We start from the raw sequence: 15,651 nt of genomic DNA on the forward strand, positions 1-15,651 counted from the left end.
CACAGTGGACTTACCACTCGGCCAAGGAGAGCTGTGGTCCCCATAGTTGATGTCTCTGAAGAGGACGTGTGCTATCTCCCAGGCATTGTGATAAGACTTAGTCAGTGCCATCCATAGCCAGTGGTGCCACTTTTAAATCCTGGCTTTTTCTCTGGGGTCACCTTGGTGCCATGGTCTCTCCTGGCTTAGTAGGCCTCCATGAATCCCTGAGGGGCTTGGCTCCCATCTGCCCGCCACCTCCCCCGCCCCCAGCTCTGCAATGAGAAACATTTGGGACTCAAGATTCATTGTGTGAAGAAAGAGAGATGCTTCTCTCTGCCTAGTCCCTACCCTTGTTTTTCAGGGTGACACTGGACCTCAGGGCTTCCCAGGGACTCCAGGAGAGGTGGGCCCCAAGGGTGAGAAGGTAAGTGTGTGCAGACCAGGGCAGGGCCCCTTTCCTGTCTCAGCTCCTGACTAAAAGTGGGGACCATGTGTCCTCAGTGTGACAGATTTTGTCTTATGTCCCAGGGAGATCCTGGGGTTGGACCTCGAGGGCCTCCAGGACCTCCAGGACCACCAGGACCCTCCTTCAGACAGGACAAGCTGGTAAGTTCCATCCTTGGCCTCCTCCACACCAGGTCCTAGTACTCAACCCTGAGACCAGCTCCCGGGAGTGTTGGCCCACGAGCATGGGTTCCTACTGCAGCCTTGGAACGGTGGCCAGGCTGTGGGGCAAAGCATGATGGCCCACCCCCCATCTCAGGCATCTTTGAGTGGTTAGGGGACAGGATAGCTAGGGGGTGCTGTCTGGTACTCAGGATGATGAATCTATGGCCTGTGGTGATTCTCTTGCCCTCCCTCAGACCTTCATTGACATGGAAGGATCCGGTTTCAGTGGAGATTTGGAGAGCCTCAGAGTAAGTGGCTGTACCCTATACCGCTGTCATTGGGCACATGTAGAGGACACTATGTCTGAGACATCAGTGGGTCCCCTTGGGGGTGGGACAGGTCTAGCTGGGGATGTGATCATTGTCCAGCATGGCTTTGTATTCTATGATGGACTGTGTCTCTCATGTCCAGGGCCCACGAGGCTTCCCTGGCCCCCCAGGACCCCCTGGTGTCCCAGGACTGCCTGGTGAGCCAGGGCGCTTTGGGGTCAACAGCTCCTACGCTCCAGGACCTGCAGGTCTTCCTGGTGTGCCTGGGAAGGAAGGGCCCCCCGGATTTCCTGGTCCCCCGGTAAGTTCTGCTTCCTCCCCTGCCCCAGGGCACCCTCTTGACTGGGAACAGGGCAGGGGAGCGTCACATGAGGTCTCTTGCTGGATCTATCTCAGGATCCCCGGGCTCCATTCTCCATTCCTCTAGGTGGAGGCTGTTCCCAGTTTGAGTTACTCTCAGGATGGGGGGTGGGGTAGGCTACCCTCTGGTTCTAGGGGTGCTGACTCTGAGACACACATTTAACTACTCTAGACTGAATGGATACATGAGCCTCCCTTAGTTTCCCCAGCATAATCAGCCGCTCAGAAAAAACGACCCACACAGTGGTTTCTACACTGTGGCGGCGCCTTCTGGACATGCACCTTGTGGGGGAAACACCGTGTGGTTCTTAGGAAGTCTGGGTGCCAGCTGTTACCTGCTCACCGTGGATCCTGTTCAGCCCATCTCTTTGTTCTTCTGTCTCCCAGGGACCTCCAGGTCCTCCAGGCAAAGAGGGCGCACCAGGAGCGGCTGGCCAGAAAGGCAGCGCTGTAAGTCAGCTTCTGCAGGTGGATGTAACTCAGCACACGCCTGTAGCCAGCGGGTGGTGGACACTGCATGCTTGGGGTCTGTGGAAGAGTGCGTGCCATAGGGTGAGGCCGCGGACACGGCCTGCATCCTCAGCTTAGGGTCAGCAGGGCTCAGGTTCAAGTCAAGGTTTCCCTATGTGTTTCTTACCACTACAGATGGGCTAGCCGCTTAGGAGTTGGTGCTTCCTTTGGTTTGAAAGGCTTATTTCAGGTTTCAGTGTAGTCGGATTGATAGAAGTCTTCAGAGGCGGGCCAGCCTCTGCTGACCATGATCTACTGTGGTCTCGGCGCGGCTGAGGGAGGGAGGGGGGCCATATGGAGAGCTGCTCACAGCACTTCCTGGGAATGGGATGAGGAAGACCTGGCCACTGATGCTGAGCAACAGACAGTCCTTTTCAATGAACCATGCCTAGAGCTTGTCTCTGTTTTCAGCTAAGCCTAAAGGGTTCTGCTGCTCGGGAGGTGTTCTGAGAGGCATTCGTGGGAAGATGCTTTAGATGCTTTAGCCTTGGGCTCTCCTGACTCCCCTTCCTGCTGAGCTTCCCAGAGCATCCCTAACAGACAAGCGAGGGGGCAGGAACAGGCCCAGAAAACACTAGAGTCAGCATAAACAGAACACAGTACCCTTTGAGGGCAGGTAGTTACCACAGGGCTGTTGGTTTGCTTTTCTCTGATTGCTGCACACATGTCTGAATTTATTTTAATCCTGCCCTTTTTTTTCCCCATAGGGCGATGTGGGAATCCCAGGACCCAAGGTACAAGGCAATTTTCACTCTGGCAGAGCTGGGGCTACCTGCTTGATAAAAGTACCTAGGCAGGATGTAGGGGGCACCTTGACCAGTGAATTTATAGTCTGGTATGTGTGTGTGTGTGTGTGTGTGTGTGTGTGTGTCTCCACTCAGTTCTGTTCTACTAATGCAATGGTACCCGAGGTGCTGTGTTTAGAAATAAGCTCCCAGTGGGCAGGTACAAGGGAAGGTGCCCTGGGAACTTCTGGGGTACTTTGATCAGGCACCTCAAGATCATAGCTGCCCAACTCATCATGGTCCCCAGCGGCATTCCCAGCATCCTCACCATTGCTGTACAGGGAATGCCGTGCTGGCCCCCCTGTGCTCTGATAGGCATCCTGACTGGTGTTCAAAGAAAGAGCTGGAGCAAACAGGAACGTCTAGTGGGGGGAGAGAAGAGAGCAACATGGCCATCAGAAGGTAGATGACCATGTTAGAAGGAGATGAGAAAGAGACAGGTCGGTGTGGGCCGAGTATGTCAGTGTGCGTGCACACATTGTTTCTCTACGTGGTACGTGTGTATCTGCACAAGACACTGGTATCAGCATTCATGGACTCCTGTCTGTATGTGCGCTTGTATCTGTGTGTGTGCGCGCACACACACACACACGCACACACACACACACACACACACACACGCACGTGCACGCACGCACGCACGCACGCACGCACGCAGGCACACACAGAGGGTCTTCAAGGATAAATAAATGAAGTATTTTACCGAGGTTAAAGAGGAAGGTTAAAGAGCTGACAGCTGTACTAGGTACCTGCCTGAAATTGAGTAGCTACATCCACAGCTGGAGACCCCACCCCCACACAGATGCCTACATCCCCATCATACGAAAAGGAACTTGTTGGGAGAGGAAGCATCTCATGGAGCTCAGGCTGTCTTTGAACTCAGCTAGACCCTTTATAGGAAGGTTCATATCAAACGAGGCTGTCTTACGCTTCAGCTGGGTTCAGGACATTTCCCATACTGTCACATGTGCCTCTGAGCAGCCCAGGAGACAGAGAGTGGCGGTAGTCTCAGTTGTCACTTCAGAGAGGTGACTTGGCTGCCAGCAGGGTCCCAGGAGCATGCTTTAGGTCCGGCTTTAGGGCTGACCTGCTCGGAGTAGAGCCTTCTGAACCAGGGCCTCCCTGCCTGAGCTCCAAGTTCCTGCCTCAGTCTGCTTCCTTGATCTGGTCCCTCCGACTCCCAGACAGGTCCTACACACATGTGCTTGTTTGTGCTCCCTGGGGTTTTCAAACACCCAAAGTCATACCAACACCTGTGTCTGTGTGAGCCCAAGCACTTGGTGGCTGTAGGGTTCCCCCCCCCCCCCCCCCCGCAGACCCACCCTGAAGCTTTCTCTCCCTCTACCTTCCAGCAGCCTTCCCTTTCTCCTTACTGACTTGATCTGCTTTTTGCTATCCCTGTCCCCACCGTCAGGGAGCTGGGACCCAAGGTTACTGGCCATGGTGTACAGCCTGCTTTGTGACATTGTGGCCACACCAGGATGTCAGGCTTGTGGGCCTGTGACTCTCACTTGACCCCTGCTGTTCTGAGTCAGCGCATTGCCTGTGTGCCTTGTGGAATGTGATTTATCTCTCTGGGTTTTCCGATGTTTGAAAAGCCTTGTAAGGGAGTGCGTGTTCCTTGAGGTTGCCTGTAGCTTTGCTGAAGCCCAGAGCCAAGAACGGTGACCTTGTCCTTCTGTCTGTGCAGGGGAGCAAAGGAGACCTTGGGCCTGTCGGTGTACCTGGAAAGACTGGCATGGCTGGACCCCCTGGGCCAACTGGGCCCCCAGGACCCCCAGGACCCCCTGGGCCACCAGGACCGGGATTTGCTGCTGGATTCGTGAGTCGGGAAGCCTGGGCTGTCCCCCCACAGCTGCCTTCTCTCCAGGCAGCTCACACTCTGAGAAGAACCCCCTAAGCAGAGCCCAGCTCCTGCTACCATGTGGGTTCCTCCTGTTCCCATCTTCGGGCCCCCACTTCTGAGCCCCAAATGCCTGGATGAGTTAGCTCAGTGCTGGATCGACCTCAGTCTTCTCAAGGCACCAGTGTTTGCGCTCAGATGTTCTGATGTCTGTGGCTGCCATTCCAGCCCCTCCATCCTTAGCTGCTGAAAACCTGCTTATACTCCCAGGTGCAGTTTCTCTTGCACACACGCAGGCCAGAGCCTTGTGACTGAGCAGGGTACCTACCCCCATCAGTGTTTGATTAACACACACACACACACACACACACACACACACACACACACACACACACACACACACACGACCCAAGCTCTGTCAATTATCCACTCTACTTTCCCCCAACTCCACTTTCCTGGCCTCAGGGAAGGCTCCTTCTTAGAGACTCAGCATCCCTTTTATGTTCCCTTCAGGATGATATGGAAGGCTCTGGGATACCCTTCTGGTCAACAGCCCGAAGCTCCGATGGGCTGCAGGTACTGCCCATGAGCTGGGGTAGGAGGCGGGTCCCAGGTCAGTGGTGTCGTTGGGACAGCCTCATCTAGGGCAAGGAGCCCTCAGCGGTGTGGGGATGTGGGCCGTAGTACCCCCCACCCCAGAAAGATCTGATCACAAACTGTCCTGGGGATTGGGGGTGGTGACAGGTAGATAGGTCCTTCCCTTCACAACTTGAAGAAGTGACAGATATGTGGCCAGAGTAGACTGGAGTTAAGGGGCCTTTGGGGGAGTCCCCCACGTTTCCCTGTTGACCTGTGTGTAGTTTGGATTAGGTCAGCAAAGAAGAGCTGAGGTCCCGAAGTCCCCAAATGGTGGTGTATCAAGGCACATGTGTGCAGGCATGCACCAACTATGGCCCTGCCCAGGATACCACTTTCCTGGAGACTACTGCCCTTCCCTGAGGAGTAGCAGCATGTCCCAGCCTTGGCCCTGGAGGACACCAGGCTAACCTCTGGTCTCTGAGGTTACCACTGGTAGATGCTACTGTGATAGTAGTTAAAATAGTTATTGTTATTGTTATTCTTTGTAATTTTTCAGTATATAGTTTTATTTGAAAACAATTTCCAATGTAGACAGGTTGTAAGGACAACAGAAAGAACTCCCATTTGGCTTTCACCCGGAAGATGCTCAGCTAAAGTTCAGTTGCCCCTGTTGATAACTTTTACAGTAGAAAGCTCTGCTCAGAGCTTGTGTCGTGACAGACTCAGGCCTCAGTTTTTATTTTCACCGGAGCCATGAGGTTTGGAAAGGGTTAACCAACGGGGCATAAAGCAGATCCGGGTCACTAACACTTATTTCCTTGACTCCCAGGGACCTCCAGGGTTGCCAGGACTCAAGGTGAGTGAGAGAGGCGTTTCTTGGAGACCTGCCTAGCAAGCTAATACTTTGTGAGTTCAGCATGGAAGTTTGCAAAATACAGCAGGTGGCTTCATGGAAAAACAGCCACGTGCGTTTTCCCATGCACTGAGCATTAGTGGGGTCATGCCCTATCTTTCCAAAGCCCCAGGAATTGAGATTCCTGGCTTCACACATCTGAAGCATGCTAAAATTTTGAGAAGGAGCCCAGAACCACCCCCTATGGTCTCAGCTTCAGGGCCAGTAGGCTGGTGTCCCCTGGAGGATCTGAGAGTTTTGTTCTCAGCTTCCCATGTCATCCTTGGGGACACCAGCCCACAGACTTGGACGCATAGCTCCCACGTTCCCTCATGCTTGAATCAGGCTCCTCAGGGTGGGGGTGAGGATGGGGAACACCAGAATAATCCCCACCAGGGCGTCCTGACTTTCTAACTGGCCTCTGCTGTCCCCCTGGTCCCTCTAGAATGTTTTCTGTGACTTACAAAGCACTCAATGGGGGGGGGGGGGGGGCGGGCATTTCAAAGGGCTGGATCTTCAGATGGGCCTGTGTTGGACTTTTTTCTTTTTTTAAAGACAGGGTTTCTCTGTGTAGTCTTGGCTATCCTGGAGCTCAACTCACTCTGTAGACCAGGCTGGCCTCGAACTCAGAGATTCGCCTGTCTCTGCCTCTTGAGTGCTGGGATTAAAGGTGGACTTTTTAAAAAAAAAAAAAAAAAAAAAAAAATGTTAAGTCACTTTAGAGAACTTGTTTCTTATAGTGGAGATGGTGGGACCTGCTACCAGCTTCTACAATATCTAGAAGTGCCCAATCCCCCATGAGGCTAGGATATATTTTGTACCTTATGCCAGAGTGGGCCTCTAGGGTTCTAGGACCCTTGGGAGGGCCAGGAAGGACATCCTGGGTAATTAACAGAGGAGCATGTAGCTTGGTTTGGGGCTAGGACAGCTGACACCCCAAGCTCACAGAGCACTTTGTCCACTTAGGGTGATCCTGGAGTGTCAGGGCCGCCTGGAATCAAGGTAAGTACTTCACCCAGGGCTGGGTATATTGTCCACTGGGGATGGAGAGGGGCCTGTAGGGACCAGAAAGCCTGCCCCACAGGCCTCAGTGGACAGGGTGTGTCAGGCACATCTCAGAGGCAGCCTAAGAATAGAAGACATGGAGTGAGGCCCCTGTGCCATCCTGGCCTCGGTCATCCCGTCTTGCTCTCATTGTTCCTCATACTTTTGTTTCTTTATAATTGAGCTGCTTGATTCAGAGAGAGCTACCCAGCCAGGTCAAGCCTCTGCCTTAGGGCACACCCCCGTACACCTGCGCCACTTGGGGGAAATGAGCTTCCTCCCCTACCCACTCCCTCTTCCTTACCACCCTCCTCCCTTGTCCTCTTCCCGACAGAGAGAGCTATGTCGCCCACCAGAGGCTGAGCCAAGCCTGCAGAAACCTAGGCTATGGCCACGCCCAGGGTTGCTGTGGCCTCCTCTCCAAAGTCTCTGCTGCCTGGCTGCAGGCTGACTCTGGTCCTTCCATTTGTCTGTCCCAGGGAGAAGTCGGAGCAGATGGAGCCCAGGGCATCCCTGGCCTCCCAGGAAGAGAAGGTGCAGCTGGGCCCCCGGTGAGTGAGAGGAGAAAGGTGGCCCTTGGGGTATCCCGGACACCTGTGTCCCCCCCCCCCTACTATCCCGTGCCCCGTGGAGCCAAATGCAAGTCTGGTCAGGGTTTTGGGTGCCTACGTCTATTCTCCAAGGTTCTAGGAAACACAGAATCCCTGTCTACATTGGAAGCCAGGCCCAGGTAGGCTGGTCCCTGAAGGGACTCTGGTTCTGTCTACAATGACCCATTTCCTCTGTCTCTGCAGGGACTGAAAGGAGAGAAAGGGAGCCAGGGAGAAAAGGTGAGTGTCTCTGTAGCCATAGGTACCCAGTGGTCAGAGTTGAGCTGTCTAGGCCTCAGGGAGAGGAATCCCGTCATGCCCCAGCCTCAGGCCCAAACCACCTGGCCACCCATGTAACCTCAGAGAGTTGAGCAGAGACCCTTAGGTCAGCAGGAGTACACTCTCAGCTACTGCCCACAGACCTAGTACCTGGGCTGTGGGTAGGCTCTGGGGTCCTGGCCAGAAGAACCAGAATCATTACCTCTTTGCCATTCTCTTCCAGGGAGACCCAGGAAAAGATGGAGTGGGGCTACCAGGCCTCCCTGGCCCCCCAGGACCTCCAGGGCCTGTGGTCTATGTGTCGAATGAGGATGTAAGTACACCGTGGAGGGCGGTGGGACTAGGAATTGCCCGTAGTTGGCCCGGCCTCGTCGGAATGGCACAGAGGAGCCATGGTTTCTCACGCAAAGGCTGTGTTGGCGAGAAGCTCTCTCCTTGCTGGAGCGTCTCAACCTTCTTGGTTGTAAAGGCCACCACTGCCCTTTCGTGGTGCCTCCAGCAACAGACTCAAGCGGCCTAGCCCCGGAGTAAATGGGTCCCTCCCAGCCCCACCGTAGAACCCAGGGGCCAAGCTGCTTCCCTCGCTCACTTCTCTGCAGCAAGAAGCCCACGTCTCCGGGTGTCAGATGCAGGGCTCAGGGGAGCTGAGAATGCAGGGGAGAGGCTGCCCTAGACAGAGCTGGAGTGTGGCGGAGGTGACAGCCGGGCTCAAATCCAAGCTGAAGTTGTCACCTTGTGATCCTGGCTGGTTTAGTTCCCCTTCTGGAGTCCTGGGACCCTCAGTTCTGAGATGGGGACAGTAGAGTCCCGGGAGCGAGGCTGTGAATGGTCACAGGAGTGCCTGGCCCAGGCCTCATGCTTCCAGGACCGGACAGACGCCATGGGACTGATGAAAGAAGGTGGCATTTTAGTGAGGCCTGGGGTGGGGGCGGGGGGGGGGCAGGAGCAAGGGCTCCGGGACCAGGAGAGCTCCAAAAGCCACAGCTGGTCATCTTCATTCAGAGGACATTGGAGTGACAATGAGACATAGGAAATGTCCCCAGTGCGTGGGGCTGCTTCCCATGATGAACCCAAGCATATTCAGCAGGGTAGGAGTGTAACAGGACTGTAGAGTGATGCCAGCCCTGGCCGGTCCACGATGGGAGAGTCTTTCATGGGAACTTCCCAAGAAATGGGTCCGTTGTCCCCTGGGCACTTGCAGAGAGAGCCCGGGCATACTGCCGAATACACAGTTTTCTTCTAAATTCCACTTTGGACTTGCTTTAGTGTGCTTGCGGCTAATATGATGCCAAGTGGCTTTCAACTCAAAGGCAAACTTCTTTTCTTTTCCTCTAATTTATCTCTCCCGATGGCCTGGGGACAGAGAGCAGTAGTGAGCACGCCAGGACCCGAGGTAAGTGCCATCTTGCTTCCACGGAGGGTCCAGGGGAGCTGGGTCAGAACATCCGCGAGAGCAGTGTGGCTCTTCTTTCTTATGGTGCTCTTCTTTCCATAGGGCAAGCCAGGATATGCAGGCTTTCCCGTAAGTAGCTTTGCTTCAGGGCTGCATGCTTGCCCAGCAATGCCCCGGCGTGGAGGGGCGGGGGTGGTGGTGGTGGTGGTGGTTGGGGAGATGGGCTCTGCTCTTGGTACACACAGGACAGTAGTGTGAGCTTTGGTGGGGACAGTCACTGTCATTGAGGACGTGATGCTATCAGGCAGGTAATGGGGTCTGGAGGGTATAGCATGGTGCCCTTGCCATCTATAATTATTCAGGGACCATGAAGGCACATAACCAGGAAGCAACCCCAGGGCACGGGATATGGGGGACTATGGGGACTACGGAACATTGGGGTCAGGGACCCTCATTCCTATCTTGTCTTTGCTGTAGGGACCTGCCGGGCCAAAGGGTGACCTGGGTTCCAAAGGCGAGCAGGGCCCTCCAGGGCCCAAGGTAAGGGGCTGGGGTACCATCTGCTCCTTTCTTAGGAACCACCGACCTGCTCCAGCCAAGGTGTGCTATCCTGCCTACCCAGGTGATGGCACTTGAGGCAGACTGGGCCCTTGAGGATACTGGGACATGCCGTCTCGATTGCCCTAACTCAGAGGGCTCTGGTCATAACCTCCCCATGGCAGGCCAGGACCCCTTCCTCCGTTTCTGTTTCCGGGGGTATCTGAGGTCTTACGGCTGAGCCCTGACCTGCCCTTCCTATCCTGCCATTTCAGGGTGAGAAGGGAGAGCCAGGCGCTATCTTTGGCCCCGATGGCAGAGCCCTGGGCCACGCCCAGAAAGGAGCCAAGGTGAGAATAGGGTTCCCTGTCATTGTGAAGACAGCGGGGGTGGGGGTGGGGAGGGCATCCTGACAGAGAGGCGGGATCATGACACACGCAAACCTCTCCTGAATGGGGTTCCCACGCCTTCCATATCCCGAGTCTGTTCTTTTCCTTTGCCTCTTACAACCATCCTGGGTGAGTCCTCATGGCCCCCAAACTTGCCAAAGGCTTGCATTATCCCCTTGCTTCTGTTGGCTGAGCTCACCTGTAGGAGGTTAGTGATGTAGGTCATGGCTCAGGGTGCTCACTCTTGTGCCTGGCCTTTGCCTGTGGGAGATGAAGGGGCCCAAGGCCTGCTGGGGCCACCCCATGTGCAGGTATCCATTTACCCTGTGTGACTGGGGTATCTAGACCTCCTCCTTCCTATGGTCCTGAGCCTGCAGGAACCCGAACACAAGCCTGTGCTCAGCTGGCCAGGACTTGTTCCTGGGACTGTTTCGGGTTTCTTTCCAGCAGGTCTTCCAAGAAGATACTGGGGGAAGGGCCTTGGAAAGCCTTGGTGGCTGTGAGGAATGGATTCTCGCTGGCCTACAGTGTTGTTAGGGAGTGAGCTAATGCTTCCCCAGGCTCAGAGAACCCTCTGCTCACAGAGGCTGTACAGCTGAGTAAGACCTGGGTGACCTTAGCTGTCTAAGTTGGATCCCACCCTCACAGACCCAGGGCGCATCCATCTGTGTCTCAGACCGGACCTGGTACCTAATGCTGGTGTCCATCCTGTTTTCCGGGCCTTGGTTGCCGACCTAGCACATGCAGATGGGTACAGGGGCTCTAGGAGGCAGTGGGTGGGGTTAGCCGTAGCTCCCTGACATAACCACTGATTCTCTGTTCAGGGAGAACAAGGCTTTCGAGGACCGCCGGTGAGTAATGCTCTTCTGTGTTACACTGAGTTCATGGCCCAGAGTTTGTATCCACTGCCACATTGAGCAGGGGAGTGGGGTGGGGGCTGGGGGCTCCAGATGACAACAGGCAGTTCCTCCAAGATGGCAGCCCTGGGATGGCCCCTCCCTCTTCACTAGGAGGCCCCCCCACTCACCCTTCAACTAACCACTCTCTCTGTAGGGTCCTTATGGGCGACCCGGGCACAAGGGTGAAATCGGCTTCCCTGGACGGCCGGTGAGGATTTGGTGGCCTACAAGTTGGACATAGTGGGTGGAGGGCACCTGGGGCCTACAGAGGGCTGGGCCTTGGAGAAAATGGACAGCTTCCCCCCCTCCTGTCCTTCCCCTGGGTACAGCAATCGTATCTACGTGGCCAGTGTCTTAATACTTACATGGGCTAAGAGTAACCCCTCATCTGACACTCCATAGAAGGCCCTGGGTACAAAAGGGGCTCTGACCTGGGACCTTCTAGTCAGTTTCCTCCCCTAGGTTCTGGGCAAGAGTGTGAAGGCTTGACCTTGACCTTGAGAAGGATGGGGCTATGTACAGGCCGTCCAGTGCCCAACAATCCCTGCTGTTCTGTTCTGCCCAGGGTCGTCCTGGAACAAATGGATTAAAGGGAGAGAAAGGGGAGCCTGGAGATGCCAGCCTTGGGTTCAGCATGAGGGTGAGTGTCCTGTAATGGTGAATGGGTGGCTTAGAACACCGGGGAACAAGAATGGCTAGGCCAGGGCCCCTCAGGTCATCTAGCAGGCTCTTTCAGATGGCTGATGATGTAATTAGACAGGTTGGTCCTGACAGGTACACTTGCATAAATGCCCACATGTATATATGGGCGTACTCACAACTACATGTACACAAACATTCCTATACCCAAGAGAGAGAACCACGGGGCCTTAGGGCATACCTTCTCTGGATCCACCAACACAGCTTCGTGACTTTTAAAACACCTGCTGCCTTAGGGACTTGAGGGCTTTTGTCTCATGGCATCTCTTGCCTATTTCTACTGGGGGCGGCCACTCAGAGACTCAGGGCCTGCCCGAAGGATGACTGTATCCAGCCCAGGACTCCTGCCTCCCACCTGCTTTGCCCAGAGCAGAGATAGGCGTGGAAATTCAGATATAAGTACTTCTGAGAGTTCACGCTCCTGACGCTCACTGCTGCTGCTGGCTTCTTGCCTGCCTGCCGCCGCCTCTGTGCGCTAACGGCTCCTAGCACCATGCAAAATCAAGAGCAAACAGCAGCGTTCTCAGAGCTGCTGGACCAGCACAGTCACAGGTCAATCCCATCCATCCCGATGGAAAAGACTGGCTCTTGGATTTTTAAAATCAGGTTAAATACTGTTTTCCTCGCAGGGAGTATACACCTTAATCTGAGGTGCCAGCAAGTACATAGTCGCTCACAGAGCGCCCCCACCCCAAACCCCGCCTCTCCCCCCAGCTGTCCTGGGGAAGGCATGCCATGCAAGGTGCCTGGTCATGCCTATTTCTTTCCTGGGTCCTTGGGGCTCTGCACAGAGGTCCTTCACAGAAGCGCAGTGTATGACCATCAGACAGCTTGGGCCAGGCTGTCCCTTTCTTTGAATACATGAAAATGCAACTTCATTCATTCAAGTCAGAGCCTCCTTGAGTGAGCTAACCCCCGAGTTTGCAGCTAGTGATCTCAGGAGAAGCATAACTACGTCTACTGAGGTTATTCACAGCTTCACTTCCCTGAGAGACCCCCGGGCTGGAAACAGGCAGGCCCAGTTGGCAGTCACATAGACCAGAGCCAGCAAAGCATTCTTGATTTTTTTTTTTTTTTATGTCATCAAATGCATTCAGCTTTCTGATCTGACTGCTTTTCAGAAGAATTCTAGCCCATGTCTACTGCCCTAGCCTATAGAACAAGGCTTAGGGGTTACCTTGACTAACCAGAGCTTTCTGTCCCTCCACAGGGAATGCCTGGCCCCCCTGGCCCTCCAGGCCCCCCAGGTCCTCCTGGGATGCCCATCTATGATAGCAATGTAAGTGGCCAGAGCCTCATTCTGTGGAGGCTTCTCTCCTCATCTCTGGCTTTGGAATCCTCTCTGAGTATCTCTGGGATGGGTGTGTCGGGGAGGCTGCACCTGGGGGCAGTGGATAAGCAGTGAGTTAACTCTTCGGCTTGATAGCATCAAACTGGAATGACTCAGGAGCCTGACCTGGGTGCTGGGGGTACCCCAGTTTTACCAGACATAGTAAAGGGAAGAGGTGACCTATGAGGGCAGGTCACTGTGACTAGGAATCTTATATAGACCCTGCCCCTCTTCAGAGCTCCTTGAAAAGGATTCTGGTTTGGCTCTGGAGAGGGGCCCTGGGATTTCTTGCCTTGGGGACCCTGGTAGTCTTGCTTTCTAGAACATTGTCCCTCAGCAACCCCCCCACGTCCACCCCGCTTGTTCTTTGTAGGCATTTGTGGAGTCTGGCCGCCCTGGACTACCGGGACAGCAAGGTGAGAGTGAGCTCCAGGGCTCGCAGTGTATGCAGAAGTCTGGGCTCTGGCAGGAAGCCGCCACAGCATAGTAACCTCAGACTGACGAGGGAAATGGAGTTGTGGGACTTGACTCTCTCCAACTCTGGGTATCTTGTTCCTGAGTCGTGTCCTCAACCTTACCCTACTCCCAACATCACACATACCTGGCATGGACGTCCAGGGAGTCTAACTAGGGGCTCTGGTGCTGGGGATGTCCATGTGAGATTTCTCAGAGTAGGTGCAGGAACAGCCCCACCCATCTATCAGTGGAGATGTAGAGCAGTACGTACACACACACACACACACACACACACACACACACACACACCCCGCCACCTTTGCGCCTCATGAGCTCTGATGCTGACTGTGTCCCCCCGGCCCCCATCCATCTGCAGATCTTCTGGTCTAGGTCCATCCTGTGCACACAGTGGTCATGCCTGGGAACACTAGTGAGAGGGGCCTTGACCTCGTTTTCCCCTGATAGCCTTGGGGTCTCTTCCTCCAGGTGTGCAGGGGCCTTCAGGACCAAAGGGTGACAAAGGAGAGGTGGGCCCACCGGGACCTCCAGGTGAGCATGCGCTGCAAGGTCCAGGCTGGGGGTCATTGGGCACAGCCAGCCCCGGGGGTGGGGTGGGGCATGAGAGCCTTGGGGTGCTGGACATCCACTACACCATGGTGGCTGCCCAACCCTCTGGAGGGACAAAGCACCTGGATCTAGGGACACTAATCAGCCATCATCTTGGGGCCCAGAGCCTGGGAGGGCTGCTGGGAAGAGCAGCTCAGTGGGATGCCCCCATCGCCCCATTTATTGATTGATGGATACCAGTGGGGGCCATTCTTCCCAGTGAGCGGTGAGTGTTCCCTGCCAGGGCCCATGTTGGTCTGTCCAACCTCCACCAAGACCATCTGGGAAAGCAGGATAAACGTTGATAAACGTGAGCTGGAGGGGGAGGACCGGTGGGGACGAGAGCTGAGGCCACTCCCCTTGAACCACAAAAGCATTAGCGTTCATTCATGTGCCCGTGGGCTCCCAGCCCCAGATTCTGCCCACGCACTCAGAGTGTGCGACGTGGTAAGGAAGACACAGGCACTGGAAAACAGAGACCCAACCAGATACCCAGGCCTCCTGGGAAGTGGTTACCAGGCTGGGACCAAGACTTCGAGGGTACCATGCCCCAAAGCTAAAAGGAAAGAGAATCAACTCAGAGAGCAGAAGGCTGTCTGGGTAAATCCTGGGACACAAGAGTTCAGAGTACTAGGGGATACGATCCCACCCCCCACCCCCCCAGGACAGCAAGGGTAAGCTGGGAGAGGCCATCTCAGCACCTAGCCAGCACCTAGCACAGGAAGGAGCGGAAGGTCCACAGAGGGAGGTCACAGCCATGGTCTAGCATGCTTGCCACTGAGAACCAAAGAGAAACAAAGTTCCTGAGTTTCCGAAGCTGAAAAAAACATTTGAAGTGCGTCCCATAGTCAAAAGATGCCCAAGAAGAAGCCTGGCAGAAGTGAGCGAAGCCAGAAGGCCCTGTGTGTTTCAGAGCCTCAGAGGGAGGCTCGTGCTACAGAATTCCACGGCCGGGAATATGACTCTGCCCAAAGCAGCGAGCAGCCGGATGTGCAGTGCGAGCCTCCTGGGAGAGACTGAAGCGGTGCCCAGGAAGGGTGGGGGAGGTTGACAACAGCTGACCGGCACAGCAGGGAGAGTCCAGGCTGTGTAGCCACCGGCCCGGACTCCCTGGAGCGCAGTCTCTCTCTGATGCTGAAGTCAAGGGTGCAGCCGACCTTGAAAGAAAGCCAAAAACAGAAGAATGTGCTGCTGGATGCCTGATGCACAGATAAATGACACAGAAGCACAGAGCAGAGCTGGATGCAAATGAAGACAAGGAGAAGGAGCAGGGACATGTGGGAAATAATGGACAAAATAGATTTGAACCCAGATTTTCAGCAGTTGAACGTGGGTGCTTCTGTCGGAAGTTGGGATGGGAGTGGACTGGCTGCCTAGAGAGACACAGAGAACCCTTAGGATGAGGGCAAGCTAGAAGATCAAGATGGAGGGAACTGTCCCAGGAGAAGGGAGCTAGCGATGGCCAGCAAAGTGTGCATGTGCGCGCGCGCGTGTGCGTGTGGTGTGCGTGTGGTGTGCGTGTGGTGTGCGTTTGCGTGTG

At 55.0% G+C, this 15,651-nt stretch overlaps 1 protein-coding gene across 5 annotated transcripts in view; it reads left to right on the plus strand.

The window, feature by feature from the left end:
• Nucleotides 1–15,651, plus strand: part of Col18a1 (collagen type XVIII alpha 1 chain) — a 112,311-nt gene that overhangs the window by 87,688 nt on the left and 8,972 nt on the right. For all 5 annotated transcript variants that reach the window (XM_037200100.1, XM_037200098.1, XM_037200097.1 and 2 more), the window contains 23 exons: nucleotides 344–406; nucleotides 511–588; nucleotides 846–899; nucleotides 1,063–1,221; nucleotides 1,668–1,730; nucleotides 2,498–2,524; nucleotides 4,266–4,397; nucleotides 4,932–4,994; nucleotides 5,827–5,853; nucleotides 6,856–6,891; nucleotides 7,413–7,484; nucleotides 7,728–7,763; nucleotides 8,026–8,115; nucleotides 9,166–9,195; nucleotides 9,298–9,324; nucleotides 9,673–9,735; nucleotides 10,008–10,082; nucleotides 10,946–10,972; nucleotides 11,175–11,228; nucleotides 11,586–11,660; nucleotides 12,930–12,998; nucleotides 13,423–13,465; nucleotides 13,992–14,054. In XM_037200100.1, the coding sequence (XP_037055995.1) occupies nucleotides 344–406; nucleotides 511–588; nucleotides 846–899; nucleotides 1,063–1,221; nucleotides 1,668–1,730; nucleotides 2,498–2,524; nucleotides 4,266–4,397; nucleotides 4,932–4,994; nucleotides 5,827–5,853; nucleotides 6,856–6,891; nucleotides 7,413–7,484; nucleotides 7,728–7,763; nucleotides 8,026–8,115; nucleotides 9,166–9,195; nucleotides 9,298–9,324; nucleotides 9,673–9,735; nucleotides 10,008–10,082; nucleotides 10,946–10,972; nucleotides 11,175–11,228; nucleotides 11,586–11,660; nucleotides 12,930–12,998; nucleotides 13,423–13,465; nucleotides 13,992–14,054 (1,426 nt within the window). The remainder of the gene's footprint in view (nucleotides 1–343; nucleotides 407–510; nucleotides 589–845; nucleotides 900–1,062; nucleotides 1,222–1,667; nucleotides 1,731–2,497; nucleotides 2,525–4,265; nucleotides 4,398–4,931; nucleotides 4,995–5,826; nucleotides 5,854–6,855; nucleotides 6,892–7,412; nucleotides 7,485–7,727; nucleotides 7,764–8,025; nucleotides 8,116–9,165; nucleotides 9,196–9,297; nucleotides 9,325–9,672; nucleotides 9,736–10,007; nucleotides 10,083–10,945; nucleotides 10,973–11,174; nucleotides 11,229–11,585; nucleotides 11,661–12,929; nucleotides 12,999–13,422; nucleotides 13,466–13,991; nucleotides 14,055–15,651) is intronic.

This window comes from Peromyscus leucopus, chromosome 16_21, assembly GCF_004664715.2.
Source record: "Peromyscus leucopus breed LL Stock chromosome 16_21, UCI_PerLeu_2.1, whole genome shotgun sequence".
Classification (NCBI taxonomy): Eukaryota; Metazoa; Chordata; class Mammalia; order Rodentia; family Cricetidae; genus Peromyscus; species Peromyscus leucopus.